This window comes from Pelodiscus sinensis, chromosome 9 (assembly GCF_049634645.1).
Source record: "Pelodiscus sinensis isolate JC-2024 chromosome 9, ASM4963464v1, whole genome shotgun sequence".
Classification (NCBI taxonomy): Eukaryota; Metazoa; Chordata; order Testudines; family Trionychidae; genus Pelodiscus; species Pelodiscus sinensis.
The window spans coordinates 8,564,867-8,592,817 of record NC_134719.1 but is presented as its reverse complement, the minus strand read 5'-3'; the positions used below and the strand labels follow the sequence as shown (position 1 = coordinate 8,592,817).

The window sequence follows — 27,951 nt, the reverse complement described above, 5'->3', positions numbered from 1 at the left end:
GTTTTGTTTCAAGCAGGACTGCACAAGATGGGGAGGGCGGGAACCCCTGATGCAATTCGCCAGTGATGCTGCTTATTCAAGGAATAATTCCTTTCTAACCACTGCAATGATCAGCTTATCGCAGCAAACATGAGATTTATTTCCCAATTTCTAGCATCCTTAATTACTAATATTTTGATTACAAAATAATTCAGGCACAACATGTGACACTCTAATTCCACTGTAGCAATGAATTCTGTAGACTGATAGGCAGTTGTATGTGGAAATATTTTCCTTAATTTCCCCAAGAGCTCTTGTTCTTACATTATGAGGTAGGTAGGATAAAGAAAGGGTCTAATCGGTGTTTTCATTTTGCCCATATTCTAGAGATCTTATAGATGGACCTGATCCAAAATCCTGGGTGCAACCACTGCCAAACTTTGGAAGAGTTTAGGTCAGGATCCAGACTTTGTATCTGGTCCTTATTTGTATAATGGCCCAAACCAAAACTTTGTGGCATCACGAGCTTGTTTAGTCATTTGTTCTGGGGTGCAAAGAGACAAATAGCACTACTTATTCTCCACGGCTGGGGCAAAGGCTACTTTGTCTTTGTAGCATTTTCTAATTCATTCAGGAATTGCACTGAACAAAGGGTGACCTCTAATCCTAAAATTTATGGAGTGATCTCAATTCTTGGAAAGACCTGCCCCCGATCAATTAGCCTAGAATCTGCAGGGCTGTTTGAGTCTTGGATTTAATTTGAATCTGAAAATGTCATCATGTGAGGATGGTGCTTCTTTAGGTGCAGTCATTGGGTCTGTATATGATGACATGGCACCACGACGAGAGCATTTTGTGTTCTAGACCTAATGCAAAGAGATTTAACATTGGACAGTAGAAACTGACAGAAGGTGATGGGTCAGGGTGTGAGAGAGAGAAGGAATGAAGGACAGATAAAGGAATATCTGAAGTGACAGTGACTTTCTTATTTCCGTATTGCATATTTACTGTGAGGATAAGGGGTTAGTTGTTATGTGGTGTATTAGTGGAATTGTAATAATAACACTTTTCTAAGAAATGAGAGGTTTAATAAAAGGGGAACGGAAGTAGTAGGTTTTGTCATTCTTTCTTTTTTTGACAGATCATCTGTGTCAAACCTGAATGTGGCCCTGGATGAATGCATGACCGCTGTGGATTTATTCCTAAGTAACAAGTTTCCTGAGGCCCTTGCTTCCCTACAAGCGAAGTAAGTTGAATACCTGTTACCAGTTTTTTGCTTTGTTTTTTGTTCTTGTTTTTTCATTTCTCAATACAATTGCCACTACTCTATGAGCACTAGACAGATAAATAGTAGTCCTTTTGGACTGGAGGAGGTGAGAAAATAAAATAATCTTTTTTAGGTCATAAGTAGTAAGTTTCTAGTGTTGAAAGAAGGAAATATTTCTCCCACACGCCCCACACCAATTCTGATACAGGCAGTCCCCGGGTTACGTACAAGATGGGGACTGTAGGTTTGTTCTTAAATTGAATCTGTATGTAAGTCGGAACTGGCATCCAGATTCAGCCGCTGCTGAAACTGACCAGCGGCTGACTACAGGAAGCCCGAGGCAGAGTTGCTCTGTCCCGGGCTTCCTGGAATCAGCCGCTGATCAGTTTCAACAGGCTGAATCTGGATGCCAGTTCTTACATACAGATTCAACTTAAGAACCCCAGGCGTCTCCAAGTCAGCTGCTGCTGAAGTTGATCAGTGGCTGATTCCAGGAAGCCTGGGGCAGAGCAACTCTGCCTCGGGCTTCCTGTAGTCAGCGCTGGTCAGTTTCAGCAGCGGCTGACTTGGGGACGCCTGGGGCAGAGCAGCTTGGGTGCTACTGGGTTGCTCCAGTAGCGCCGCTCCTCGGCTCTACTGGACCAACCCAGCAGCACCCAAGCTGCTCTGCCCCAGGCATCCTGATTCAGCCACTGCTGAAACTGACCAGCAGTGGCTGAATCAGGACGCCTGGGACAGAGCAGCTGGGGTGCTGCCGGGTTGGTCCAGTAGTGCCCAGAGCGGCGCTACGGGACCAACCGGCAGCGCCCCAGCTGCTGTACCACAGGCGTCCGGAGCAAAGCCGCGGAGCACGGGGGCAGCGGGACAGCCCAGACGCGCCGCGGCTGTCCTGCTGCCCGCGTGCTCCACAGCTTTGCTCCCCGTCTCCCTGGTCTGCTGGTTTCCTGGATCCGCGTAACTCGGGGACTGCCTGTATAGATAAGTGGAATGGTGCTAATCAGCGGTTATAATACTTTGTTCATCTACTATATCAGCAACATCTCAGGGTTTCCTATCTGGTGCTGTAGTATGCATCAGGAGGGTGTGAACTTTAGAACATGACAAGCTAGAGTGGACTATCTTATCCATGTTGCTAAAAGTTCCCTAGTGCTGGCTAATGAGGTTCTATTGTAGGCCTGCTTCCATTAAAACCCAATAGAGAACTTTCTCTGCTTGTCAGGCAATGCACAAGCTCGTATAGACTAAAATATACATCCCTCTGGTCTAGGGATGTAAAATCATGTTCAATTGATGTGCTAACACTGTTTAACTGATTAAAGGGGAAGCGGGCAAAGTGGGCCACTCAACCGGGGCTGGAGGCCTTCCTTTCCTCTCACCGGGGTTGGGCTACAGTGGCCTCTGCTGCAGGCAAGGGCTGCTCCAGCCCAGCTACTCCCGGCCTCCTCCCCACAAGCAGGGCTTCTCCACTAAGCATCCTTAAGAGTGATACTTACTGGGTAACGGGTTAATCCTTTGTATCCCTACTCTGGTAAGGACAAAAGTACCAGCTAGATAAGCCCTATGGTGAATGAAAGGTTTACTCTTGGCTACCAAACAGTTTGTTCCGTAACATGCAACCTACTCTTCCAGTTGTTCTTACCAGCGAGTACAGGTTCTGCCACAGTTTGCGACAAGGAACATAACTGAAAAAAAGTTATCCGGTTATACGTCACAGTTGAAAGAAATCTCCCTTTATCTCTGTCAATGACACGTCAGATTATAAAACCTGAACAAATAACTGTTCACTATTTATGCTCCTTTTCCCAGTTCATGCTCCCTGTCCTCACTTTCACATTTCTGAACACCTGTTCCTTTATCTCTGCTCGTTTCTTTATGCTGCCTCAGCTCCTTTGGATGCCTTCAATCCGGCAATGGGTTTTTTTTTCCCTCCTTTTCCACTCGTATCTTTATACCTTCTTCCATACTGCTTCCTCCTTTAATCATCTCCCTCCACACACACATCCTTCCCTGAGGTACAGTCTTCTATCAGCCCTTTCAATGGCAATCCCACAAGCAAAGGAGAAACCCTTAATTAGTCTGAATTTTCTATCAGGCTATGTAAATAGTCCTTACTCGGCAACTTAGATAGGACCAGGTTGTAGACTCAAGCCCAAGTTCACCAAGTGCCATTGATGTTGCTGTCCCAGTGTAAATCCAAGTGTAGATGGGGAAGGCCACATCTTCAGAGGAGCTCAGTCCTGCTTGAAACCAGGGCAGGCCCACTGGCAGGCGGAAAGAGAGCAACTGCCCTCTAGCCCCGAGATTCAAAGGGGCATGAAGCTCCCGAATGCTGCTACTGTGACAGCGATGTTAGGCAGAATCCCAGACTCCTTTGAATTGCCACTGGAGCACCATTCCGCCCGGCTCTGAGGCTGAGGGCATAGGCACATGCTGCAGTCTGGGTGGCACTACGGGCTCATTACCCTCAGCCCCCTTCCATATGAGGCTCTGCCCCTTCTTCCCCCCTTCCTCCCCCACATATACACCTTGCCCTGGAGCCTGCGGTGACTGTCAGCCCCTCTAAATCGTGGTAAACACATAGGAAGGTAAGAATTGTCATACTGGGTCAGACCCAAGGTCCAGCTACTTCAGTATCTTGTCACTAACAGTGGCGAACACCAGTTGCTTCAAGGGAAACGAAGAGACTCCAGAGTAGGCAGAGAGAAGGTAATTTGCTACTCGGAATAGGTTTCATCCTGATCTCTAATAGATTGAGACTGGATTAAGCCTTGAAGCAGGGGATTTAATATTCCTTCCACAGAAAACTGTTCCAATTAGGGTAACTCTGGATATTCTTGATATCCATATAAGTGTTCAATCCTTTTTTGAATCTTGAGATCTTGGACTTATGTACCTTAACTGTGGAATTAATTGCCACAGTATCTTTTCTCACAGTGTGTAATTGATTTCCTTGTCTTAGTTTTGAATTTTGCACTTTTTAATCTTATCGAATGTCATCTTACATAAAGAGGATCAGTGTAAATCTGATTTTTCTTTGCTTGTTTGCAGTTTGTATGGTGCAATGGCTGGCCATCAATTGATTGTTGGATTTAGGGCTAGTTCCCAGAGAAGACAAGATTTCTGATGACATTTGAAAGGGTGGGTTTTTTGGGGGACTGTCTCAAGGCTGTTCCCCACTCTGGCACTCTGAGTGCAACAGGCGGGTCCCACAAGAGACCTTAAGTACCTTGCCTTTATAGGTTCTACTTACAAAAACTCCCCAAAGTCACAGATTTCCTGCCCTTGGCAGATAGGCTGCTACCATCAAATGTAAAAAAAACCTTCTGAAATCCAAGAAGCAGCACTTGAATTTCTTCCAGAGTAGTACCCCTTTTACCACAAGAGAGGCTGAGAAAAACAGAAAACAAACTGCAATCGCTGATAGCTGACCTCTTAGTCTTAAGCTTGCATACACAGACTCCCTGTTACTTTCCAGGACACAAGAATCAAATCATCACCTTAAAAGAGATGATTTTATTAACAAAAACAAAAAGATATACTTGTTGAAGCATACTTGGTTGCTAGGTGTTACAGAGCTACAGGTGTTAGAGCAACTGAGAAACATAGTATCTCTGGGTACAGCTTAGATATAGTACATGTGAGGGGAGCACATGGATTTAGCACAAAGAGGCTTAACCAAACAACAAAAGAAAGATAAATACCCTGATCATGACTCTAAATATACATTTCTCTGTCTACTCACAATCCGTACTGATCCATACTTCCAGGTCCAGTCCATTCCTGTTACCTGTACAGATTTCCTTATTCCTTCCATGCTGACTCATGCCTTTACCCAATTCCTAGAGCTCAAGGTGCTACCCTGCTAATTTAAACACTCACCCTTACCCAGGGTGTAACTTTCTGTGGGTCTGCAGGATCTTTTGCCTCTGAAATAGCCTTACGCAATAACACTCTTATTCTCTATTTATTGATTATTACCAAGCAATCAAAATATACATGCTAAGCACACAGTGTCATGCTCCCCCATCCTGATCAAAGCAGTCCAACTTCTCATTGGCCAGGCAAGGTTAGTCTCTCTGGATCCTAGTTGCTACACGATGTGACCATACAGAGGAGTTCTGGCAGCTCTGGTCTTAGGCTGTGTTTTGGAGGTGAGTTCTTCTCCAGGTCTTTTCTCCTTCTTCTTGCTGTTCCTTTCTTCCTTTTCTCTTTCCCCACTGGTCTCCTTTTTGGACCCCAGTTTATATCGTGAAACTTGAGTTCTACTTAGCTATACTGTAATCAATTATTTTAGTTGAATTTTACTAACCAATCATAACCTACTGTAACAGAATTCCCTAACCAATCATACACCACCACCTTAGCTGATTTACACCTAGCAAAATTAATTATACAGCAGGCAGAAGCAATTAAAAACCAGACAGTGATTAAACAAACAATAGAAAAGTGAGGACCATAATCATAGAATGAGGATTTCACAACCTCAACTATCGATAAACAGTTTTGTGCCAAATGAATGCTGCTAAGCTAAGTTTTCTCTACCCATCTTGAGATCTGTTTCTTTATCTGGTGACAGTGGGTGCCATTAGGACAAGATCTCCTTAACAGCCTGGTGCGACACTATTTTAGGGCAATTTAGATGGAATGTGAATATGTGACTTCAAGCGTTACAGGTAATGGCTGCTGCTCTTCAATCTGGCTGCAGAGGAAGGCTTTTTAGGCCTTCCATTATGGTTACAGGTCTTCCAATAGGGCTACAGAAAAACCATGTTGTTATATTTCCATTCCCAGTATTCCTTGTAGGCATGGTAGTCCTGTCTGGATTAATTCATCTCATTTCCCCCAGCTCCTAGCTTAAAACTCTCACAAAGAGAGCAGCAGGCCAGTATATCTATTCAATGTAAATTTTAATAGTCTTTCCCATTGGGTTTCCTGACTCCCTGCCAATATGCCCTAGCTACCTGGAGTTGGAGCTAGCTGGTCACAACTCCTCCTGTCCATCACAGGGACCTTGAAGTCCCGAGAATTAATTTTTTTAAAGGAGCATATTGCTTCTGAACTATATTTATGCAGCAACTAAAATAGACACACTCTACTGTGGGTGTGCTGACATTATCCACACATGAAAATTGCATTATCCACACATGAGCAATGTAGGCATATAATCCCTTTTTAAAGATTTTGTGCCTCTCTTTATTCACAGTTTTCATACTTATGGCAGACCAAAGGCAGCAGGCTGCAATAGTTTGGTGGAGGACAGGTATACGGGTAGTAGTGTGAGCAGGTTCCTGTTCCCTGCATAGGCTGCCAGACAGAGACTGCTGCTCAGCAATTAAGAAGGCATCTGGGACTCTTTAAGAGCTGGCCTGCAGCAGCTGGCTAATGGGCCACCTGCAGTTAGTTAGGGCCTGCTGGTCTACTATAAAAGGTTTCCCCTCAGGTAAGGAGGGGGGAAGGAGAGAAATGATGGACCAGAGAGGAGGAAGTACAAGGTGGAGCATGGGGGCGCTACACTGGGAGACGTTCTCACCTCGTGTGCCAGGAGACGGTGCCATGGGAGTGGTTAGGGAAGTGGCCCAGGGACAGACTACTATTCTGTGGGGATAAAGGCTGGAGCCCCACTAGTGGCCGCAACCTAGGGCCCTGGGCTGGAACCTGGAGTAAGTGGGTGGGACCAGGTTCCCCTCAATCCTCCCCACATCTGGTGGGCTGCCACCAGGGGGGAAAAGGGACTTTTGGACCACTGACAAGTTTTCCCCTTCCAACTAGAGACTTGCCTATGATGAAAATGGCTCATTAAGCGGGGAACCCTTGCCTCTGAGAGAAGCAAGAGGCAGCGGGAGGGTCACCGCGAGCCTCTGAGGAAGACCAAAAATCTGCCACGAAGCACAGGATCCAGGGGTGTGACCAGAGCTCTGCCACAACTGTAATGTGCCTCTGCCTGAGTTCTTTGCTTTCCGAGTTCTTTGCTTTCCGAGTTCTTTGCTTTCCAGGTCCTTTGGCATTTTATTACCAACTCCCACCCTTGCCACAGTTGCTTTGCCTAGTTTTGTGCCATCGCCAGATTGGATCACTACTCTTTCCTTGCGTCAAGCTGCTGATGTAGATAGTAAACACAATTTTAGATAGGGCCAATTCTTGTTTTGTCTTTTCGCTATGCCACTTACTTTCATCCTCAACCGCTTCCTTTTACAAGTACCTGTGACATCAGTCACTTTGCGCTGGAGACAATCTGAACTCTAGCCACTTGTGTGCAAGAGGTAAAAGAAAACTAAATGGCAGCGTTATTAATCTTTCTGCATTTCCTCAGGGATGGGCCTGAGATGCAGAAAAACAACTGAGCCACCCAAGTGAACTCCCCCATTTATTGCTTCAGTTAGCCTCTCACGCCACCTCCATATAAAAGAAAACTTAGTGTTGTGCATCTGTTTCCTGCAGTTCTTCCTTGGTCCATCCCGAATGCTACAATGGGAGCTACCAAGGAAAGTGCTGTTCTGCTTTTTATGTGTCTAGATCCAATCCAGTAGTGCGATGTGCCTACTTTATTTGGGCCTGTCATCTGAAAGGCACTGGCTTAGTAGGCTGTGCCATTGGTAATGCTGTGTAAAATGTGTTTTTGACAAACCGTAGGGTCAGTGAGCTGTCTGCCTGATTCACAGTCCTGTGGTGCTGTGTTTTTTGTATCATGAGACACTGTCACAAAATGGTAACTACAGCAACAGTATTTTCACTGACATTAAATGCAAAATGTCCCCGTACCCCTGTAGGTATGTTTGCTTTGTGTCTGAAAAAACAAGAGAGCAATTTTTGTGAAGGGGGATAATACAATACTGTGAATGTGACACTGAGACCCCTCTTGTGAAGGAGTCTATGACTTTATCTATCGATTCATTTTTATGAAAAACTTCCTGTCAGGGTGGTTAAACACTGGAATAAATTGCCTAGGGGGGTTATGGAATCCATCGCTGGAGATATTTAAGAGCAGGTTAGACAGACACCTGTCAGGGATGATTTAGACCAGTGTTTCTCAAACTGTGCTCCACAGAGCCCCAGGGCTCCGCGAGACATCTCCATGGGCTCCGCGAGGTTGACACACTGGAAACATCGATAGATACAACACATACAACCAGTGGGGGCTCCGCATACATTTTTACTCATGTAAAGGGCTCCGGAGCCCAAAAAATTTGAGAACCGCTGGTTTAGACCAGGGCTGCGCAAAGTACGGCCTGGGGGCTGGATCCGGCCCGCCAAGCCACTAGAGTCGGCCCTTGGACCACCCTGCCAGGACCTTCAGGTATGCAGCTGCTGCGGTTTAAAGCACTGTCAGACTGGCTCTCTGCTCTGCAGGGAGGGGTAGGCTTCATGTGATCATCCCACCCCCTGCACAATCCTCAGCTCCTATAGGCTGGAAACAACCAACCAATAGGAGCTGAGGGATAGGCCTGTGGGGTTGGGAGCAGCACAACCCTCTTCCCCTTCCCAGAGCTGAGAGCCATGTGGAGGGAACAAGCCAGCAGTTTAAAGTGATCTGGGGCTGCCGCAGGCTGGGAGCCGGGGCTGCCTTGCGGGTGCTGCAGGGCTGCTGGCTTTGGTAAGCACCTTCCAGTCAGACCTGTCTCTGGCACCCTTGCCCCTCCTGCATCCCTATTCCGTCCCCGAGGCCAGAATCCTCTCCTGCACCCAAACACCCTCCCAGACTCTGCTCCCCAATCCCCTGCACTAGGTCACAGCCCCTTCCGTCACCCAAACTCCCTCTCAGACCTCTCACTGTCTCTTGCACCCCAGTCCCTTACCCCATGCGCCCTTCTGCACCCAACCTCCACCCTAAACTCTGCACTCCCTCCACAGAAAAGTGTGCCCCCTGGCCACTTTCCAAAATCTTGGAGTGACACCCCCACCAAAAATGATTGTCCGCCCCAATCTTGACAGTGCTGGGTCCTGCTGTGAGGGCAGGGGACTGGACTCAATGACCTCCGGAGGTCCCTTCCAGTTCTGTGATTCTCTGCTAGTGCATGTCATATGCTTCCCATTCTGTTTTCATGGGGCCCTGTGGAATTCATTTCAGAAGTTGACTTTAGACTCTCATCTCTTGAATACGAATATAGTTCACACTGCAAAATCATTTTCAAATTGATTTTTCATCTTTGTCTATTGTTAAAGGGAAGCTCCCACCCCCTAAGCCCTTGACAACAAGAGCAATACAGTGTTATAATCCCTAAACAGTGTAGTGGAGAAACTCGAAAAAGCTGAATTTCACTGTAAATGATCTTCATTACAGACACACATCAGCTCTTTAGGGAATAACAGTAGGTGTAGTGAGGGATGTGTAATTATAAAAACATTTTATTTGGGAGGAGGGTATCAAGTCCAGATTGTTGTTTTTTAGCATGCTGAGATTTGAAATAGGTTTCACAGACTGTGGTGGGGAGGGGCACCACTAGGACCTAGAGTGTAGAAAATTGTGTCTGCTGCTAGTGCATATGTAGGTAGAAGAGCAATACCATGAGAGGAGTAGAACAGGAAGAAGGGAGAATTGAGACCTTTCAAAGTTTTGGCCCAAGCAAGAGGGTTTGAGGGCGTCATTTGAGCTCCCCGCCTCAGGTGCCAAAATGTTGTGGACCGGCCCTGGATTCCACAACCTCCCTAGGCAACTTAGGGTACGTCTAGACTACCGCGTTTTGTCGACGGAAGTTTTGTCGACAGATACTGTCGACAAAACTTCCGTCGACAAAGAGCGTCCAGACACATTGAGTTCTGTCGACAAAGCAAGCTGCTTTGTTGACAGAACTCCGTAGTCTGGACGCAGTGTTACAGGCAATAACACTTTCTGTCGACAGAGTTCTGTCGACAGAAGGCGTTATGCCTCGTAAAATGAGGTTTACCAGCGTTGACAAAACTGCTGAGTTCTGTCGACGTTATGTCGACAGAACTCAGCGGTAGTGTAGACGCTGGTATAGTTTTGTCGACAAAAGTCCACTTTTGTCGACAAAACTAGGTAGTCTAGACACACCCAAATTCTAGTGTTTAACCACCCTGAAAGTTAGGCAGTTTTTCCTAATGTCCAACCTAACCTCCCTTGCTGCAGTTTAAGCCCATTGCTTCTTGTCTTATCCTCAGAGGCCAAAGAGAACAATTTTCTCCCTCCTCCTTGTGACTCCCTTTTAGATACCTGAAAACCACTATCATGTCCCCTCTCAGTCTTCTCCTTTCCAAAGTAAAAAAGCCCAATTCCTTCAGCCTTGCCTCATAACTCATGTTTTTGAGACCTTTAACCATTGTTGTTGCTCTTCTCTGGACCTTCTCTAATTTCTCCACGTCTCTCTTGAAATGTGGTGCCCAGAACTGGACACAATACTCCGATTGAGTCCTAACTTCCAGGTCCCAACTCGGTGGGGCATATTCTTTCCTGCGTTAGTTATTTCAATGAAACTGCAATGGTGTAAGAGAGCCATATTTTGCGGCTAAAATCATTTTATCTCCTTTAATCTTCATCTCTTTTGCATCAGGTGTAACTGAGAGCTCAACTCAACTGCATATATATCAATCTCTTGCAGCATCTCAAGTTAACTGACAGGTCTTTCCTAACAGTTTAAAAATAAACACCCTGGGAAGGTGTCTGAGTTCTCCTGTACAATGGTAAAAGCTCTATTCCTGTTAAAAGAACATGTCACAACAGCAGATCTAATTTTGTAAAAATATTTATGTGGCTTCTTTCTTCAGATCACTTGAAGATCTTTTGGTTGCTTTTTAGATTTTAGAGTCAGTTTTCCCCTTCTCTCCAGCAGTAATATTTGTTCCAACTGCAGAGTTCAATTCGTGACATGTTCTTCGGCATGGAGGTGTTATTTTTATTTCCTTTTGTGTGTGTGTAGAATATTAATCTTTCTCAACCTTCAGTCACCCTAACAATTAACAAAAAAGCCCCATCAAAATACACAACAGCAGGTGCCTTGAGGCATGAAAGGAGGGAATTGCATATCAGAGCTGAGGGGCTGACATGGAGGACCACCCTGCCAACTCCTCTATAGCATCAGTTGTTTTGTAACTGTGGCAGTGTCTCATAGCAAGAGTGTTGGTTTCTCAGGTGGACAGCCTCAAACCTTTTCAAGCTCATGGTCAAAACAACACCTTTAGCTCCACCCAGAAACCTGAAGGGAAATGGGCGAAGCTCCCAAAGTGCTTGTGAGGGGCGGGAGGGAAGATTACTGAAGGGGTGGGGCCGTGGGCAAAAGGGCCAGGATGGGCTTACCTTCACCTGCCCCCCATAAATGTACAGTGTAGTGCCATAAGAAGTGGCACACTGTAGTCAAATCCAGAGGAGACAAAGGCCCGGATCATGGTGGCCAGCTGAAAGAAAAGGTGGTGACTTTCTGTGCAGACGTAGAGGAACAAAAACCTTTCTGGGCACTGCTGCAGAGTCATATGGTCATGTAAGTGCTAGGGATCCATCAATGCATCTAACTGGCAAGCCTGAGTGAGGAGTGTTGGATACATACCTTCCATCTGTCAGGCTCATGTAATCTTCACCAGATTCTCCTCCTGCTACCTCCAGTCTATCATCATTTTTCCCATCTGACATGACTGAAACTCAACAGGTTTGGTCCTATCCCTGGGTGAAATTGGTATCACCTTCTAGGGACAGAGTTCCTACCTTTATAGGCTTTTCTACAAGTACCTGCCTAGCGAGTGTTTGCTCCTGACAACTTTTGGGTGTAATGTAAAGCCAGGGTCCTGAATACTTGTGGCCTTTAAAAGTGCTCTGGTTCCATTCTGTGGGACTTCATGGCCACAATCCAGATGGGAAATTACATTTTTTGAAAACAAAAATCCATGTTGTAGTTTCAGTATGTTCGTCACATTCTGCATGTGACAAGGCCACACTCTGTCACCCTCCTGTGGTGCCCCAGAAACTGTTCAGACCCAATTGCTTGTTGTGTGCAGAGCAGACTGAATTTTGTTCTAAACCCATCCACCAACATCTCTGTTTAACTTCGACTTTTCAGTATTTCTTGATTAAGGTCCTGAGAGGAAGGGAGGTCTCCCTCTCTCTAGGGAGCTTCTTTGATCCAGGCTCAGCTAACCCTGTACCTCCCCTCTCCTCCTGGCTGGGTTTTATCAGATTGGTCAGCCTGGGGGCTAATTAGTCCCTTTCTTCCCCAGCTCCTCCTTCTGATTAAATATTCAGTCAGCCTGACTGGAGGAACTAAGTGGGACTTCAGTGACCAGAGTGCTGATCCACCAGGCAGATCTCAGTGCCTTGTCACATTGCCCTGAACTGTTCTGTAGCTGCTCTTTATTGAAAGGCTAGTTGCTTTCATTCCCAAAATGATTGTCTTGCAGTTAGATGAGTAAAATGATTCTTTCATAGACATAGTTTTGTAATCAGCAGGTAAGTTGTTGAGCTTTGAGGTCACTGAATAAAACGCATTACAGAAATGTCAGCTGGGTTTCCAGGGTAACCGGCGGGAAGGTGCAAATCTGGTTTTTCCATTCTTTGGAAACTAGCTATAAAATTACAATACCTGCTGGCCTGCTTCTACTCTTACATACGGTAATGTAGATCAGGAGATAAAGGGTTTGACATCATCAAAGGAAAGCTGCTATAGCAGCACAGATAAGTATTTATTATTTATACAGATCTGCTCAATAGCCTTCTGTTTTTGTGTAATTTCATGTAACAGCTGAGAGCAAACAGATTACGTACCAGTGGCAGACGCTTCTGATTAAAAAAACTAAATAGGAAAGCACAGCTTGTATCCGTTCCAATAAAAAAATATTAGATCAATACGACTCAACTTAGTCAATAAAATGCTTATTTTAAAAGAATATAATTTAATTGGTGTCCAATTTACGCTCGTTGGTTAACAGGCTAGTGTGTTTTAGAAAACAATGGTGAATCCCTGGTGTTTGGGGGGAGTTGTTTTTGTTAAATTGTGCCTTGTATTGCATAAAATCGGTTTCTTATTAGACTGGTTTGTTTTCCATTCTTTGCTATTATTCTTTATTTCTAGCAAATCTCTATGCACTTGTGGAAAGCACGGAATTGAGACCAAAGTCCTCGCACACAGTACACCACAGCATGGGCAGAGGAATTATAAGCTTTTTCCTTCTCATTGGCCTGCCAGTCTTTTTGGCCCTGCTCTGATGTGGCTACTATTAAGGATAGAGGGGCTTGGTCTCCATAGCACATTCTTCCCTTGGGCCACATCTAGACTACAGAGATTGACGTTTCAGCGGTTGATCTTCTGGTGGTTGATTTAGCAGGTCTAGTAAAGATCCACTAAATCGAACGCTGAGGGTATCCCTGTTGGCACTGGAACTCCTACTCCTCACAAGGAGTAAGGCAAGTTGATGGGAGCATTTCTTCCATTGACCTCCCACTGTGAGGTTGGTGCCAAAGCTTGGCCTAAGGCAGGGGTTCCCAAACTTTTTGACATGGGGACCAGTAAATCCATTCACGAACTTTTGGAGGACCGGTAATGTTCATTTGCATATTCATTAATCAAATGATGAATATTCAAATACGTTGTTTCTGGTCCTCCCAAAACCCCCAGTGCCAGCTTTAGCAAAGCTTTTGATATGGTCACCCACAATATTCTTGCCAGCAAGTTAAGGAATATGGATTGGATAAATGGAGTGTAAGACAGACAGAAAGCTGGTTAGACCAGGGTTTCCCAAACTTTTTACTTTAGTTGGAACCCTTTTTTTTCCAATACTGCTTTTTTTAGCCCAAAAATATAAACACACAAAAAACTGAGAAAATACCAGACATATAATAACTAGATTATCCTATATAACATGTCTGGTATTTTCTCATTAGGTAAGTTGTATTATTACTAGATGTATCAGTCTGTAGTTTCGAACTGCCTGGCTGGTAAATGTGCTTAGGCTGCATGAGTGTGTCTACCAGCCAGACAGTTCGCAGCTACTCAAGGGGGAGTGTGTGTGGGGGGGGACAATAGAATCCCCGGGCCGGACTAACTCGTGCTTTGTGGGAGGGAGGGGGTAACAGGGGCAGCGTCCCAAGATCTACATATGGCCGGGTCAGTCCCACTCCCCGCAGGCCGATTCATTCCTCTCCCCTGCTCCCCCCACTGCGCCTCTGGCCAGCCCCACTTCCCCCAACCCCCTCCTGGGCAGCCAGGTCCCCACCGCTTCTTCTCCCAATCTCCCTTGGCCAGCCCCGCTGCCCGCGTCCAGCCTTCCTTCTGGCGGCCACATCTTCTCCCCCCCACATCTTCCCCGGCCAGCTCCCTGCCCCCAACCTCGCACCCCCCGGCAGCCCTGCTGCCACCACCCCCCCAATCTCCCCAGCCTGTCCGAATTATCCCATCCAGTGCTTCTTCCGGTGGCCAGCTCTCCCCTCCTCCTCACCCCAGAATCCCCTGGCACCTGCACCTTCCCTTAGCCCTGCACCCTCCTGGTGCCTCCCTCTTCCCTTACTGCCCCTGCCCCAACTTTGCCCTCTCTTTCCCTGATACTCACCCCCTCAGCACTCTCTCTGTCCCTTCCCCTCCTGCCCCTCTGTGCCCTCACACATGACTTGCTCCATCCCCACCTCTCTCATGCCCACCCCTTCTTTCAAGCCTTCTCCCAGCACCACCTCCTCCAGCCCCCCAATGCCCTTCTCCTCTCCCAGCATCACCCTGTCCCCCCTCCTACTGACACCTCCCCTCCTGCCCTTTCCCTCATTGTCTTCACTTGGCCCCCTGGCATTTGTCTCTCTCTCCTGCATCCTGTCCCTTGGTGCCTTCCCCTCCCCCTGCCCAAGCCCCTTCTCCTTCCACTCCTCCCCCTCTGTGCAAGCCCGCCGCTGCCGCTGCCGCCTCCGCCCAAGATCGTTCCCTACCTTCTGCCCTCCACATTGCAGGGCCGGAGGCCGCTGGAGCCAGCGTGGCCACGACACGTGCCTCCGAAGACTTTTAAAATCCCGGGCCGTGATGTCACGTCACGCCCAGGTGTCCTCCCCGCCTACGTGCAACACCGCACATGGGCAGCAGCAGGCAGTGAGGAGGAGCAGCGCATGGCGGGGACGCTCTGGCGGTGGGGTGGGAGGACGCGCGCGCGCGCGGGGGGGGGGGGGGTGGCCCGCGCCCGCGCCCGCGCCAGGCAGTGCCAGGAGAGAGACCCAGCTCCACATATCGCAGGCCCCCGGCTCTGTAACTCGCCGGCACTTCCGGGTTACAGTTCTTATTTAATAGTAAAGATTCAGGAAAGGCCAAATGTGACCATTGTGATCATCTACTCCATGGGTTCCCAACCTTTTTCGGTCCCCGTACCCCCTTGGCTTTTAGTAAACCTTCCCGTACCCCCTATTCAATATGAAAGGAAATAAATTCTAGACTCTAGAATCCACAACTTTTTTAAATTCTTTAAAAAAGAATCTAGAATCCACACTGCTACTTTTGGAATATTTCAATTAGGATAATCTAGTTATTTACCAAATATTCCCCGTACCCGCTTAACAAGCTTCTCGTACCCCCTAGGGGTACGCGTACCCCAGGTTGGGAACCCCTGATCTACTTTGACTTTTTGCATAGCACGGGCCATAAGACTTTATGAATGAATTCCTGTTTGAAGTAGAAAAAGCACCCAATTTCTTTTAAAAATTGCCCTTTAGTTTTTAGAGTTTGCCTAGTTTCAGCTTCCAGGCCTGGGATCTTGTCAGACTTTTTGTCCGCTAGAGAGAAGAGCCCATTCTGAAATCAAGTAATCTAACAATCATCTCTGCATCAGAGATGCAGCCTCATCTCGGATATGATACTGACTTGAAAAAATGTTACATGTTTTACATGTTATCAGATCCAGGGTAGAATAACTTCTGCACCTGGATGTACTAATTATTGTTCTCTCAAATTCAGCACTAGAGAAAAATCCCAGCATTGTCCTCTGCTCTTTATTTTATATCTCAGGGTATCAGACCCACTGCTGGGTGTGCTCTCCTTGTGTTTTTGGTGTGGATGATATAACCCTAACCCTAAGACTCAAACCTTATGGAATGCTAATGATGAGACCCAACCATTTGTAACTTGGGCACATTATTGTTCTTAAGGTGGCCCCCAAGTAAAACGCAAAGCATTCTGGGAAACTCCTGTCTAATCCATCCATTTACACTTCCCGAGGATGGGAGTCAAAAAGCTATATCTACTGCTGTAGGTGAATGTCCTTTTGCAATCCAAATTTTGAAATTCATCATGGAGGCAAGTTATGTTATATTGGACATTGCCCCTCTAATTTCTACAGCTCTGCAAATCTGCAGATATCTGCTTTATATCCCTGCATAGCAGTATCCATGGATGAAGATTCAGTTGTATTGTTTACTAAATTTGTGGATTGGATGTGGATCCAAATTTTTGTATCTGTGTAGGGCTCTTTGGATCCGTGGCCCCCTGGGGATCCATGAGTTGGTTTCAGGGGCTCTGTAGAGTCAGGTGGGGTTAAAGTTTAGAGCTTTCGGAGCAGGGCTCAGGGCTTTGTTCCTGCAGGGATGGGGCACAGGAGCTTGAGGCTTCTGCCCCGCAGACTCTTTGAAACCAGCTTGCAGACCCATGGTTATGAACCACTGCTCTAGAGCAGAGGTGCTCAACCTTTTTCTTTCTGAGCCTCCCATCCGCTATAAAAACTCCATGGCTCACCTGTGTTACAACGTTCCACATATAAAAGCCAGGGCTAGCTTGGCAGACCCCCTGAAATCTGCTCATGGTTCCCTATTGGGCCACAGACCTCTGGTTGAGAATCACTGCTGGCACAGGTGTGGATACATATAGAAGGTGGAGTGCAGATTGCAGGTCAGATACAAGTTAATTATCATGGCTGCAGATGCAGATTTTTGTATCCACGCTGGGCTCTACTTGTTTCCTGTCATTCTTCATAATATCTGGAACAAAAGTCAGTACCCCTTCCCGTCTTGGTGATCCTGATCTGTGTGTCTCTCAATAATTGTTCCTGCTAATTTTTTCTATCCATGTCAGAATACATTTCTATGTGCACCGAAGCATGTGTGAATGTGAACCACCTGTACAAACAAAGCAACCTAGCTGTGGGCCCTCTGCTAATTAGCTGGGCAGCATTTGAATTGCTTCTGAGTGGCTGCACAATTGCTCAGTTTACAGGGAGCACTGTTCACAGTCCTGACTGGAAGCCACATGTCACGGAGTTCTCACTAATGATTAAAATGGCAACAGTTAAAATGACATTTTATGTTATCTCATTATGAAAGTATTCCCGAAAGCTCAGTAGGCTTAACTGCATCTCTCTGAATAACTTTAAGCAGGAAAAATTAGTGTATGTGATTATATCTAATTTAATAAGGTGTTTGTTGGAGATTATCCATCGTTATGTAACAGCCAAACACAAAACATTACAAAATAAGAATAAAATACATGAAAAAAATAACATTTTCAACTTCTCCCTCAAAGCACAGGAGACTGTGAGCTGAACAGCTTTAAAGGTGGAAAAAATCCTAGTAAGTAATCTAGTCCATCTCTTCCCTTTCAGTGTAGGATTGTTCCCCACAATTAATCTGTCACCTTTTATCCATTTTAATTAAATTCCCGAGCAAGTGTACTTCCTCTAAGTCCTTTGAGCGATCATTTATTTTATAGCTCCATAAATGCACAAGGAACGTCACAAAACACAGGGTCTCGGCCATGAAGTACTTATAATGTAACTGGGACAACCCTGGAGCAATAGTTTGGGGCATGGCAGACACAGAGAAGATGCTTTTAGGGAGATGAACACAGAATTTTATGGAAGAATGAAGTTGTAAAGTTTTGGGGAAGTGAGGACATTCAGTGAATGAGTAAGGAGTGGCTGTCACAAACGGGAGAACAGGATGAAAGAAGGTTCAAAATAAGGTGGTGGACTGAGAAAAGCATAAGCAGGAGGGAGAGAAAGAAGAAATATGTTTTTATTTATATATCATTAAGGGTCTGTGGTGCTGTACAACACTCGGAAGAAATAATACAGCCTTGCTCTGAAGAGCAGAGCTATAAGGTATTAGAGAGAACAGTCTAGAGCAATACAAAACAGAGCAGTTGTCACCAGGTGATGAGTGACCATTGTTGGAGTCTGGAGTAAGATCTTGAAGTTGAGGATTAAATATTGTTCCACAGTCTTAAGGAAGATCACTGTCAGGAAGGTTCCCCTGATATTCGGTTTCAATTTTCCTTTTTTTTTCACCTCATCGCATTATTGCTAGTAATATCCCTTGTACCGACTTAATTCCTCTCCCTTCCTGATATTTTACATCCTTCAGGTGGTTGTTGAAAGTTATAATGTATCTTTCCCCAAATCATGGTTTGCTATCTGCTATAATATGTCTCTCTGGTGAACTCCTGAGCAGGTGAAACAAAAGTGGGGAACAGGAAATTCTAAAAGGAGCTGGTCAAGGGAGCTGGTGAATTGTATGTATCTGGCCTGTGGATTGTTCTCTGTGTGACTGGGTTTTTTTTGTCCTCAGACTAGGTAAGAGAGGTCTGTTGGTTTGTGTCTCTGTGCACACAGAACTGAAAAAAGGCAGATTAAAAACACAGAGAATTGCTTCCCTGGGATTCAGGGAAAAGTTACAGTGTACGGGATGGGGAGGGTAGTACATGGGATCAGCACAGAGGAGTCAAACAAATCCAAAAATAAAGAAAATAACCTGATCACATCTGCTTGAACATTCCCTTTTTTACTCACGTATCTGTTGCTCTAAAGCAGGGGTGGGGAACCTAAAATCAGGTGGCCAGATGCAGCCCCCGACTTGCCTGGATCCAGCCCCCAAAGCTCAGGGCTCTCTCCCAGCATTGGGGAGCCTATGCTAGTGCTCCAGCCCGCCTCCAGCTTCTCACTTGTGTGTGGTTCCGAAATTATTTTTCTATGGGTCATTGACCTCCGACCCAAAAAAGGTTCCCCATCCCTCCTCTAAGGTTTAGTCCTTTCCAAGGCACAGATGCCACTGATCCTCCATGCCCGGCTTCTTGGCTTAATTCATCTCTCCCAGGCCTCTAGGTCACACACAGACTGCAGCAGAAGGGTCTTGCTTCCAATACAAAACGCTATACTTTGTTTTCATTGGCTCTCCTGGCTTCCTGCCAACACTTTGTGGAGACTCTCTAGGACCCACTGTCTGTGCATTTAACTCTTGCAGCAATTTAGTTAACTGAATAGCTGGGATGCCCAGAAAAGAGTACCGCTCCCATTCATCACAAGGACCCTTGGATCTGTGGTCATCTCTGGTTTGTAAAGCCTCTGAGCCATGTCTGTCCTAAATGGAGGATCGATGCTGCGGTGGTCAATCTTCCAGCATTCAATTTAGCGGATTTAGTAAGGACTGACTAAATTGAACACTGAGGGTGCCCCCATCAACAGGGGAAGTTGACAGGAGAATTTCTCCCAGTGACCTCCCTCTATGGGGACACAGGAGAAATTCAGCTTAAGGTTAGTCGGCTCCAGCTACGTTATTTATGTAGCTAGAGTTGTGTATCTTAAGCCAACCTTCCAGTTTAGTATAGAGCTGCCCTGAGTAGTTAATCCCTCCCCACTAGGGAAGGAAAGGAGTGAGATTTCCTAGAGAAGTCAGTTGCCAGCCAAACTCCTGAGAAGACAAACAGGAGCAGAAATAAGAGTTTAGACAGTGAATGTTAAAGGCTTTCATTATAGGTACAGTTCTAACCTTCGATGGATGAGCTATGTTTTCTTTTTTTCTTAAAGCCAGAAAGGACTTTCGATAACTGCTTATTTTGCTTAAGATCCTTTAATGAAGGTCCTTGTCAAAGGCTTTCCGAAAGTCCAAGGACACACATCTGCTGGATCAACTTTGTCCACATGGTTTTTGTCCTTTTCAGAGAATTCCAGTAGATTGTTAAGGTATGATTTCCCATTACAAAAGCCATTTTAACTCTTCCCTAACAGATTATTTTCATCTGTGTCTGATAATTCTGTTCTTCACTATAGTTTTAATGTCTCAGAGGAGTAGCTGTGTTAGTCTGTAACTTTAAAAATGAGTAGTCCTGTAGCACTTTAGAGACTAACAAAGTTAGTTAGCTAGTTAGTTAGTATCATGAGCTTTCATGGGCAAAACCCACTTCCTCAGATCAGCATAGTTTCAGTGAATTTTCCTGGTACTGAAATTAGGTTTGCTGGTCTGTAATTGTCAGGATCACCTCTGGAGCCTTTACAAAAAGTTGACATCACGTTAGCTATCGGACAGTCATCTGACACGAAGGCAGATTTAAGTGAGAAATTTTATACCACACTTAGCAATTTCATATTTGAGTTCCTTCATAATTTTGGGTGAATACCATTTGGTCCTGGTAACTTACTAGTGTTTGATTTATCACTTTGTTCCAAATCCATCCCCAATCTGGGACAGTCCCTCAAATCTGTCACCTAAAATGAATGGCTCAGTTATGGGAATCTCCACCACATCTTCTGAATACATTTTAAAATTTAATATGTTAATAGAGAAAAAGAGAGCTAGTGGATAGATCTCAAAATATAATTGTGAATGAATAATTATCAATAAGTGTGTGCATTTCTAGTGGGATCCTCCAGGTATCATTTTTTGGCCCTACTCTATTTTTATCAGTGACCTGGAAGAAAACATAAAACTGGTATTGATAATCTTTGTGTGATCTGCAAACTTTGTGAGAGTGATTAATAATGAAGAACATTAAGTCACTGATACAGTGCAATGCAGTTCACCTGGTAAATTAAGTGCAAGGAATGTGTTTCTATATAACCAAATGTAGAATCCTCTATCAAGGAACAAAGCGTATGGGTCATACTTGCAGAAAGGTAGTCTTTCTCCTGGGAATTAATGACTGTGGAGAAAAAATCCTAAGGGATCAAGGTGGATAATCAAATAAATGTGAACTTCCAGTGTGATGACGTGGCTAGAAGGACTAATATGAAGCAAGTAGTAGTGGAGATATTTGGCACAAGTTTGACTGGTATTGGAATATGGTGTCCAGTTGGGGTTTCCAAACATCAAAACGGCTATTCAAAAATTGGGGAAGGCTCTAAGAGCCATGAGAATAATTAAAGGACTGAAAAACATGTCTTATAAGGTGACATGTGAAATCCCACAGTGTTTGTGGTTTGGGAAGCATAGTCACGTTGGACAAAGTGGAGGGGAAGGATGATGGGAATATATAGATAAAAATAAAAGGCTGAGACATTTGACTATCTGTAACAACTCTGAAAGTAAGGTCAGATTCATGTTAAATATACTTTGGCCATAATTGTGTTATCACATTACTCATCTTTTTTTATTATTATTATTCTATGTAACTCTCCCCAAGTAGAAGGATGATTGTCTCAGCTTGTAGCACGTCATGGTATTCAGTAGAGAACACAGTCAGAAACATTTAACCCAAAATAAAAGACATTTCAGAGCCTGATCCTACATCTCTTGGGCAGCCAGACTTGCACTGACACATGTTAAGCATCTACACTGTAGTATTTTAGCATAGTTAGGTAGGCGAATGATTTGATGCACAAATCTGAACCTGGGCCATATACAGAGTATTTGTATTGTCCAGGAAAAAATAATCCTTTATATGTACCATATTGTGTTTGATTATTAAGGTACATTTGTTTAGACCCAATTGAGTCTCCATCAGATTAATGTGCCCCTAGAATGCTTTTTAAATTAATCTTGTACTAAGTTTGTGTCATCTCTGCTCATGTGTCTCACATTTTTGTTACAGAACGAAGGGCAGTATGTATCATGCATTGACATATGCCACTATACTGGAAATGCAAGCGATGATGACCTTTGATGCCCAGCACATGCTGAATGCCGGAAACATGATGAAAGAAGCTCAAGTCACCTGTCAAAAGTAAGTGTGGAGAAGTGCATTGTCAGGATGTCCTCCTCTAACGTCATGAAAGATTGGTCATGTAGCAGAAGGAAGGACATGTGCACTACTGCCACCTCCCATGATTTTATCTTGACTCGAGCGATTTTGGGGTGGCTTTTACCTGTCTTATGAACACATGATTCAAGGCCCCAACCCACAAATCTTCTGTTTTTCAAAATAGCCCCTATCTCCTTTTTACAATCACTGGGGCTCAGGCCAGCAAGATGGCCGCCATTTCCCTGTGGTCTATCCACATGTGGGTGTGAGGCTGCCCTTTATCAAGTTGGCTGCTTCCCCTTACTGTTTGCAGTTGAGCTGAAGCCAGGCCAAAAGGCAAATTGGCTGTCCCTCTCCGGGTCAGGAGAGTGGACAGGACAGAGGAACTGTGGGGAGCAGCAGACACACTGATGAGTAGATGGGGAGAGTGAGGGAGAGCAGAAGAGAGGGATGAAGAGGGGCTCATGGGGGATCCGGAGTTGGAGGCAGCATGGAAGTGCAGGAGGGGGACAGAGTCAGAGAAGTGTTGCTTCATGCAACAGGCTAACCGAGTCCCATTGTTTTCACTGTGACGTTATTGCTTATATGCAGCGGCGGATTTAGGGCAGGGCGAGCGGGGCGGCTGCCCCGGGCCCCGCGCTTCCCGAGGCCCCACGCATGCGCTGTGTCAAAGGGGGGGCCCCGCAAAATTTTGCTGCCCGGGGCCTCACGGCGCTGCCCTGGACCCCGCGGCACTCTCATCCGCCCCTGCTTATATGAATGATTGATGTAAGAGTGATGAACTGAGGATTCTGTCTGTACCACTCCTGAATTGTGGATGATTTTATGGATGATTTTATGAAATTGTATAATGAAATCACTGTGTCATATGTATGTGGTTGCCCTGGAATTGAAGAAGAGCTCTGGGTAAGCTTGAAAGCGTGTCTTTCTCACTAACAGAAATGTGTCCCATAAAAGATATTACTCCACCCGTCTTGTCTGTTGAATAACCTGGGACCCACATGGCTACAGCAATGCTGCATTAGCAGGGTTGTATCATGTCTCTGCCAGCCAGGCCAAAGACAATGGTGAGTGATCATCACCCAAAGGGTTGTGATGGTGGATTTGCTGTAGCTAGGGGAAGACACTTCCTCTGTTTATTTGAAGGTGGAAGGGGAGTTAGGAAGCTACCAGAAGGAGAACAAAAAAGGTAGATGTCCCCAGCCATCTATAAAGGCACTCACAGGGGGAAATGGCAACTGGCATTTGCACCAGAATGGAACGAAGGAGGCTGCTACAGGGACAGGGTTGGCAATACGAGAAAAGACCCTGACTGACAAAACACAGATGATCTCCCAAAGGAGGTGAGGAATGAGGAACACTGTGTTTAGGGTGTCTTCTTGTTTTTATGATCTGTATTCTCCTATGTTTTGTATGAGTAAGGAGAAAAGAGCATAAAATGGATAAGATTGAGAGAGAGGGATGTGTGTGCGTGTGTGTGTGTGTGTGTGTGTGTGTGTGTGTGTGTGTGTGTGTGTGTGTGTGTTGTGCTACACAACGACTGCACACCCCCACGGGAGTTAAACAGTAAACCAGAGGCTTTCCACCTGATAGGTGGAGTCCTGGGAGAGCAGTGTGTTTAAGTATTGAGGGCCCAGGCTGTGCCCAGAGTGTATAAGATGGCAGTGCAGCAGGTTCGGACGCTCAGAAGAAGGTGCTAGATCGAAGGTCTGTGTCCTGAGAGTGCGCTTAGGAACCTCAAAATTTGGGCAGTGGCTGGACTCCATTGAGGGTCTGGATGCTTAACACAGCCCAGAGAGTGGAGAGCAGGAGAGGCTTGGCGTCACCTCATAGCCCTCCTAGGCAGTGGTGACCATGAAGAGTGTCTCTGGGATCCCAGACAGAAAGCTTTTGCATTATGGGATATTTCAAATTCTTTCCATACTTAATTTTGTGAAATATTTAATTAAGGGAATTACATAACTGTGCTCCAGAGCGCTCTGGTCACTGGATAGCTGCTCATTTGCTAACACTGATTAGCTATTTCATGCTTGTTTGAGAGCACGTCACTGCTTTTTTGTAGCAGCACTACATAAACATGTGAGTTTACTCAAATATAATGACTGAGCATATTTCTCTTCTGCTTTTGCATGCTATGTACACAATACTCATTGTTGCTTCAGACCCCATCTGTTGACACATTCCTGTTCAGCTAAACTGGGAGAGCAGGAGTCAACGTAAAGGTTTTTAGTACGAATATCTGTAATTTATCAACCCTACAAAGTACTATGTGGCGTATGCATGGGTGTGAATCATGATGCACTCATTAGGTTAGTGGTTCTCAAGCTAGGTCCCACCCAGCCCTTCTTCTGATCAAAACAAGTAAACTAGACTGAGAAACAATCAAGCTAAGGAAACTGCCTTTCCACTTCTTATCACTATCTTAGGGTAGGTGAAATCCAGCTGAGCAAAAAGAGGCATGCATTTTTGAGAGTAGCAAAAGTTAGCTTTTCAAACTTAAATAATCTCACAGTATTGGCAGAGAAGGAAAGAAAAAGTGAAGTGACATTCTGGGGAAGGGTCTGAATTGTCATTTTGGATCATTTGAGACTGCTGAAATTGCATGTAGTTTCCATTTCCTCTTATTAGCAGGCAAGAAAGGCAGCATGTACAATTTTACACTGTACTTGACAAGTTTGCATAGTTTAATCTTATACAACTCTGTCCTGTTGCTGCATTTTCTTCAGCTATGCACTTCCATATTCATTCATGTTCCTGCCACTCCATTGATCCACTCATTAGCTGTGAGTAATAACTATAAGTATAAATTGTTATTCATTAGGGGTTCAAAGCCAAATCATATTGAACAGGCAAATGTGGCTAAGGCTATGTCTAGACTGCAAAGAAAAGTCGGAAAAAGATACGCAAATTGCAAACCACAACTTGCACATCTTTTTCCGCATTTCTTTCAGAAGAGGCTTTTCCAAAATTTGACCTGTCTACACGGGGCCAAATTTTGGAAAAACCTCCTCTTTCAACACATCCCTTCTTCCTCATACAATGAGGATTACAAGGATAGCGAACGAACGCATCTGCTTTTTCGAAAAATTGTTCCAAAAAAGTAGACGTGTTGCTTGGACGTGGCATAGCTTTTCCGGGATACCTCCAGTATGGCGGAAAAGCTCTGCAGTTTAGACATAGCACTTACAAATTCATGCAATATAAAGTAGAAAAGTCTTACTCCATGATATAGTTTGTGCTAATCCATGTTTCATTAGTAATAGAGAATTAGGCTATCTAGTATTGGTATTGACCAGTACGTAGCTGATAAACAACATTCTTCAAAATAGCTGAGTGAATATGGGTCCTCTGTTTTTCTTTTGTAATTTACTGGTGGCGTTCTGCTATTACAGTGTAATTTCAAATTTCACTATAAAAAGAAAAATGAATAAATTGAAAATTTAGTACATTATTCCACGTTAGCAGATAGTTTCTTTATTATTTCAGAGATCATCTCTGTATCTAATCCCATTTGTTGTTTCAGTGAAAGGAACAAGGGAAAAGTGCGGAGTGAGTTAATGTGTTTGAAATGTAGGTCAGTAACACAAATGGCCCAAGATCTCTTGAAATCAGATTGTCAGCCTCAATATTGGCAGAGAAATGCATGGTAGGAGCAAATGTTATGTCTTCTCTTCTTGGGCTTTAACCAACACCGGTTACTGTATTTTTGGAAATACCTGGAAACCTTCATGCTATGGGCTGCCTTTTGGACCAGTGAGCTCCTGCTCACTGGAGAGACGATGGGGTCTTATTGGAAGAGGTTGTTAGGCTCATGTTTATGAAACCTTCTCTAGTCACTGACAATCTCTAAGGTAACATCTCAGCACTAATCTCCATTTGTGGGCAAGATTAACGTGAAGACTTTAGTAGGCAATCATGGTAGCACCTCAGCCTAATTCACCTCAGGGTATGTCTACACTACCCTCCTATTTCAAAATAGGAGGGTAATGTAGGCATACCGCACTTGCAAGTGAAGCCCGGGATTTGAATTTCCCGGGCTTCATTTGCATAAGCCGGGCGCCGCCATTTTTAAATCCCGGCTGGTTCAAACCCCGTGCCGCGCGGCTACACGCGGCACGAACTAGGTAGTTCGAACTAGGCTTCCTAGTTTGAACTACCGTTACTCCTCATTCCACAAGGAGTAACGGTAGTTCGAACTAGGAAGCCTAGTTCGAACTACCTAGTTCGTGCCGCGTGTAGCCGCGCGGCATGGGGTTCGAACCAGCTGGGATTTAAAAATGGCAGCACCCGGCTTATGCAAATGAAGCCCGGGAAATTCAAATCCCGGGCTTCACTTGCAAGTGCGGTATGCCTACATTACCCTCCTATTTCGAAATAGGAGGGTAGTGTAGACATACCCTCAATGTGCAGTGGCAGTCAAAAAAGCAAACAATGTTAGGAATCAGGGTTAGACCAGGACTTTAATAGGGTTCAGAAGGAACTGGATAAATTGATGGAGGTTAGGTCCAGGATGGGTAGGAATGGTGTCCCTAGCCTCTGTTTGTCAGAGGCTGGGAATGGATGACAGCAGAGGAATCACTTGATGATTCCCTGTTCCGTTCACTCTACCTGGAGCACCTTGCATTGGCCACTGTCAGAAGACAGGGCTAAATAGACCTTTGGTCTGACCCAGTGGAGCCATTCTTAAGTATGTTATGTTCTAAATCTGCAAAGTAGTCAGCACTCTGAGCTCCTATTGAAATTTGGGCATGCTGCAAGGCATCTTTGTTAGCATATGTTTTCTCTGAGGAGTTTTCTTAGGGAACTGAGGCACTTTATCTTGAGGACAATCTTGGTTGCACTGGCTTCCTTAGACATAGACTCACCATGAGTAACACTTCACTCCTAACCATATCAGTGAATTGTATCTCAGTTGTATTTGGGTGTGTCTACACTGGGGTGGGCAAAAATGTTTGCTAGGGGGGCACTCTAAGAATTTGGTAAATGGATCAAAGGCTGGACCTTTTGTGATATGAATGGAGGCGATGTGGGGTCTGGGATGGCGGTTGGGTGCAGAAAGGAGCTTGGGGTGAGGGATTGGGGTGCAGGAGGAGGTGTGGGATCTGGGAGGGAGTTCGGGTGAAGGAGGGGGTTGTGACTTGGGGCAGTGGATATAGGTGTAGGAGAGGAGCACAGGGTTTAAATTATGTGGGGTAGGGAGCAGGAGTGGGGGAGGAGAAAGGGTTGGGGTGCCAGAGGCAGGCTCTGGCTAGGAGACGGTTACCTGGGCACATCCTGGCCAGCAGCTCAGCAGGTTCCATAGCCCAGCCTTCCATCCCCCAGCAGGCCACTCAGGGTAGCCAGCTGCAGGGCCATGTGTGTCTGTCAACAGCTGCGATTCCATGGGAAGGGGTACTTCATATGCTGCCTATTCTTCAAACAGGCAGCTCCCATTGGCCAGAAACCAGACAGTGGGACCTGTGAGATTGTGCTTGGGGTGAGGGCAGTTTACAAAGTTAGCCAGCAGCCTGGGAACTAAGGGGTTCATCTTACCTAAGTCAGGTAGATTCAGCCAATAGGAATGTAGGTAGGAATTTCAAACTAGGACAAAGGAATGTTTGGCTTTTCCCTCCTTTGTCTCTGGGCAGTTGTCTCCAGCTATTGAGGGGGACAGACACTGTCTCCCTCCAAGAAAAGACTCTTTCTTCACTTTCTGTAAGTAGGGTAAAGTTTAGATAAATCCATTAGGTTTTATTGTTTTATGGTTTGGGTATGGGATCTGATGTCTGTGCACTTTTTAAGAAATGGTTGGCTTTTCTTCGTAACTAAGTTCTAGGCCCATGGAGTTTCTCCATGAGTATATTATTTGTTACTTTTCCA

The 27,951-nt window shown here is 45.3% G+C and overlaps 1 protein-coding gene across 2 annotated transcripts in view; it reads left to right on the top strand.

Moving 5' to 3' along the window:
• The window catches only part of TTC39A (tetratricopeptide repeat domain 39A), an 81,942-nt gene that overhangs the window by 2,830 nt on the left and 51,161 nt on the right, over positions 1–27,951 (top strand). The window contains exons 2-3 of one of the 2 annotated variants that reach the window (XM_006126422.4): positions 1,121–1,225; positions 21,943–22,074. In XM_006126422.4, coding sequence (XP_006126484.1) covers positions 1,121–1,225; positions 21,943–22,074 — 237 coding nt within the window. Of the gene's footprint in view, positions 1–1,120; positions 1,226–21,942; positions 22,075–27,951 lie in introns of those variants that run through there. The other variant, XM_075935961.1, reaches the window with a different exon arrangement.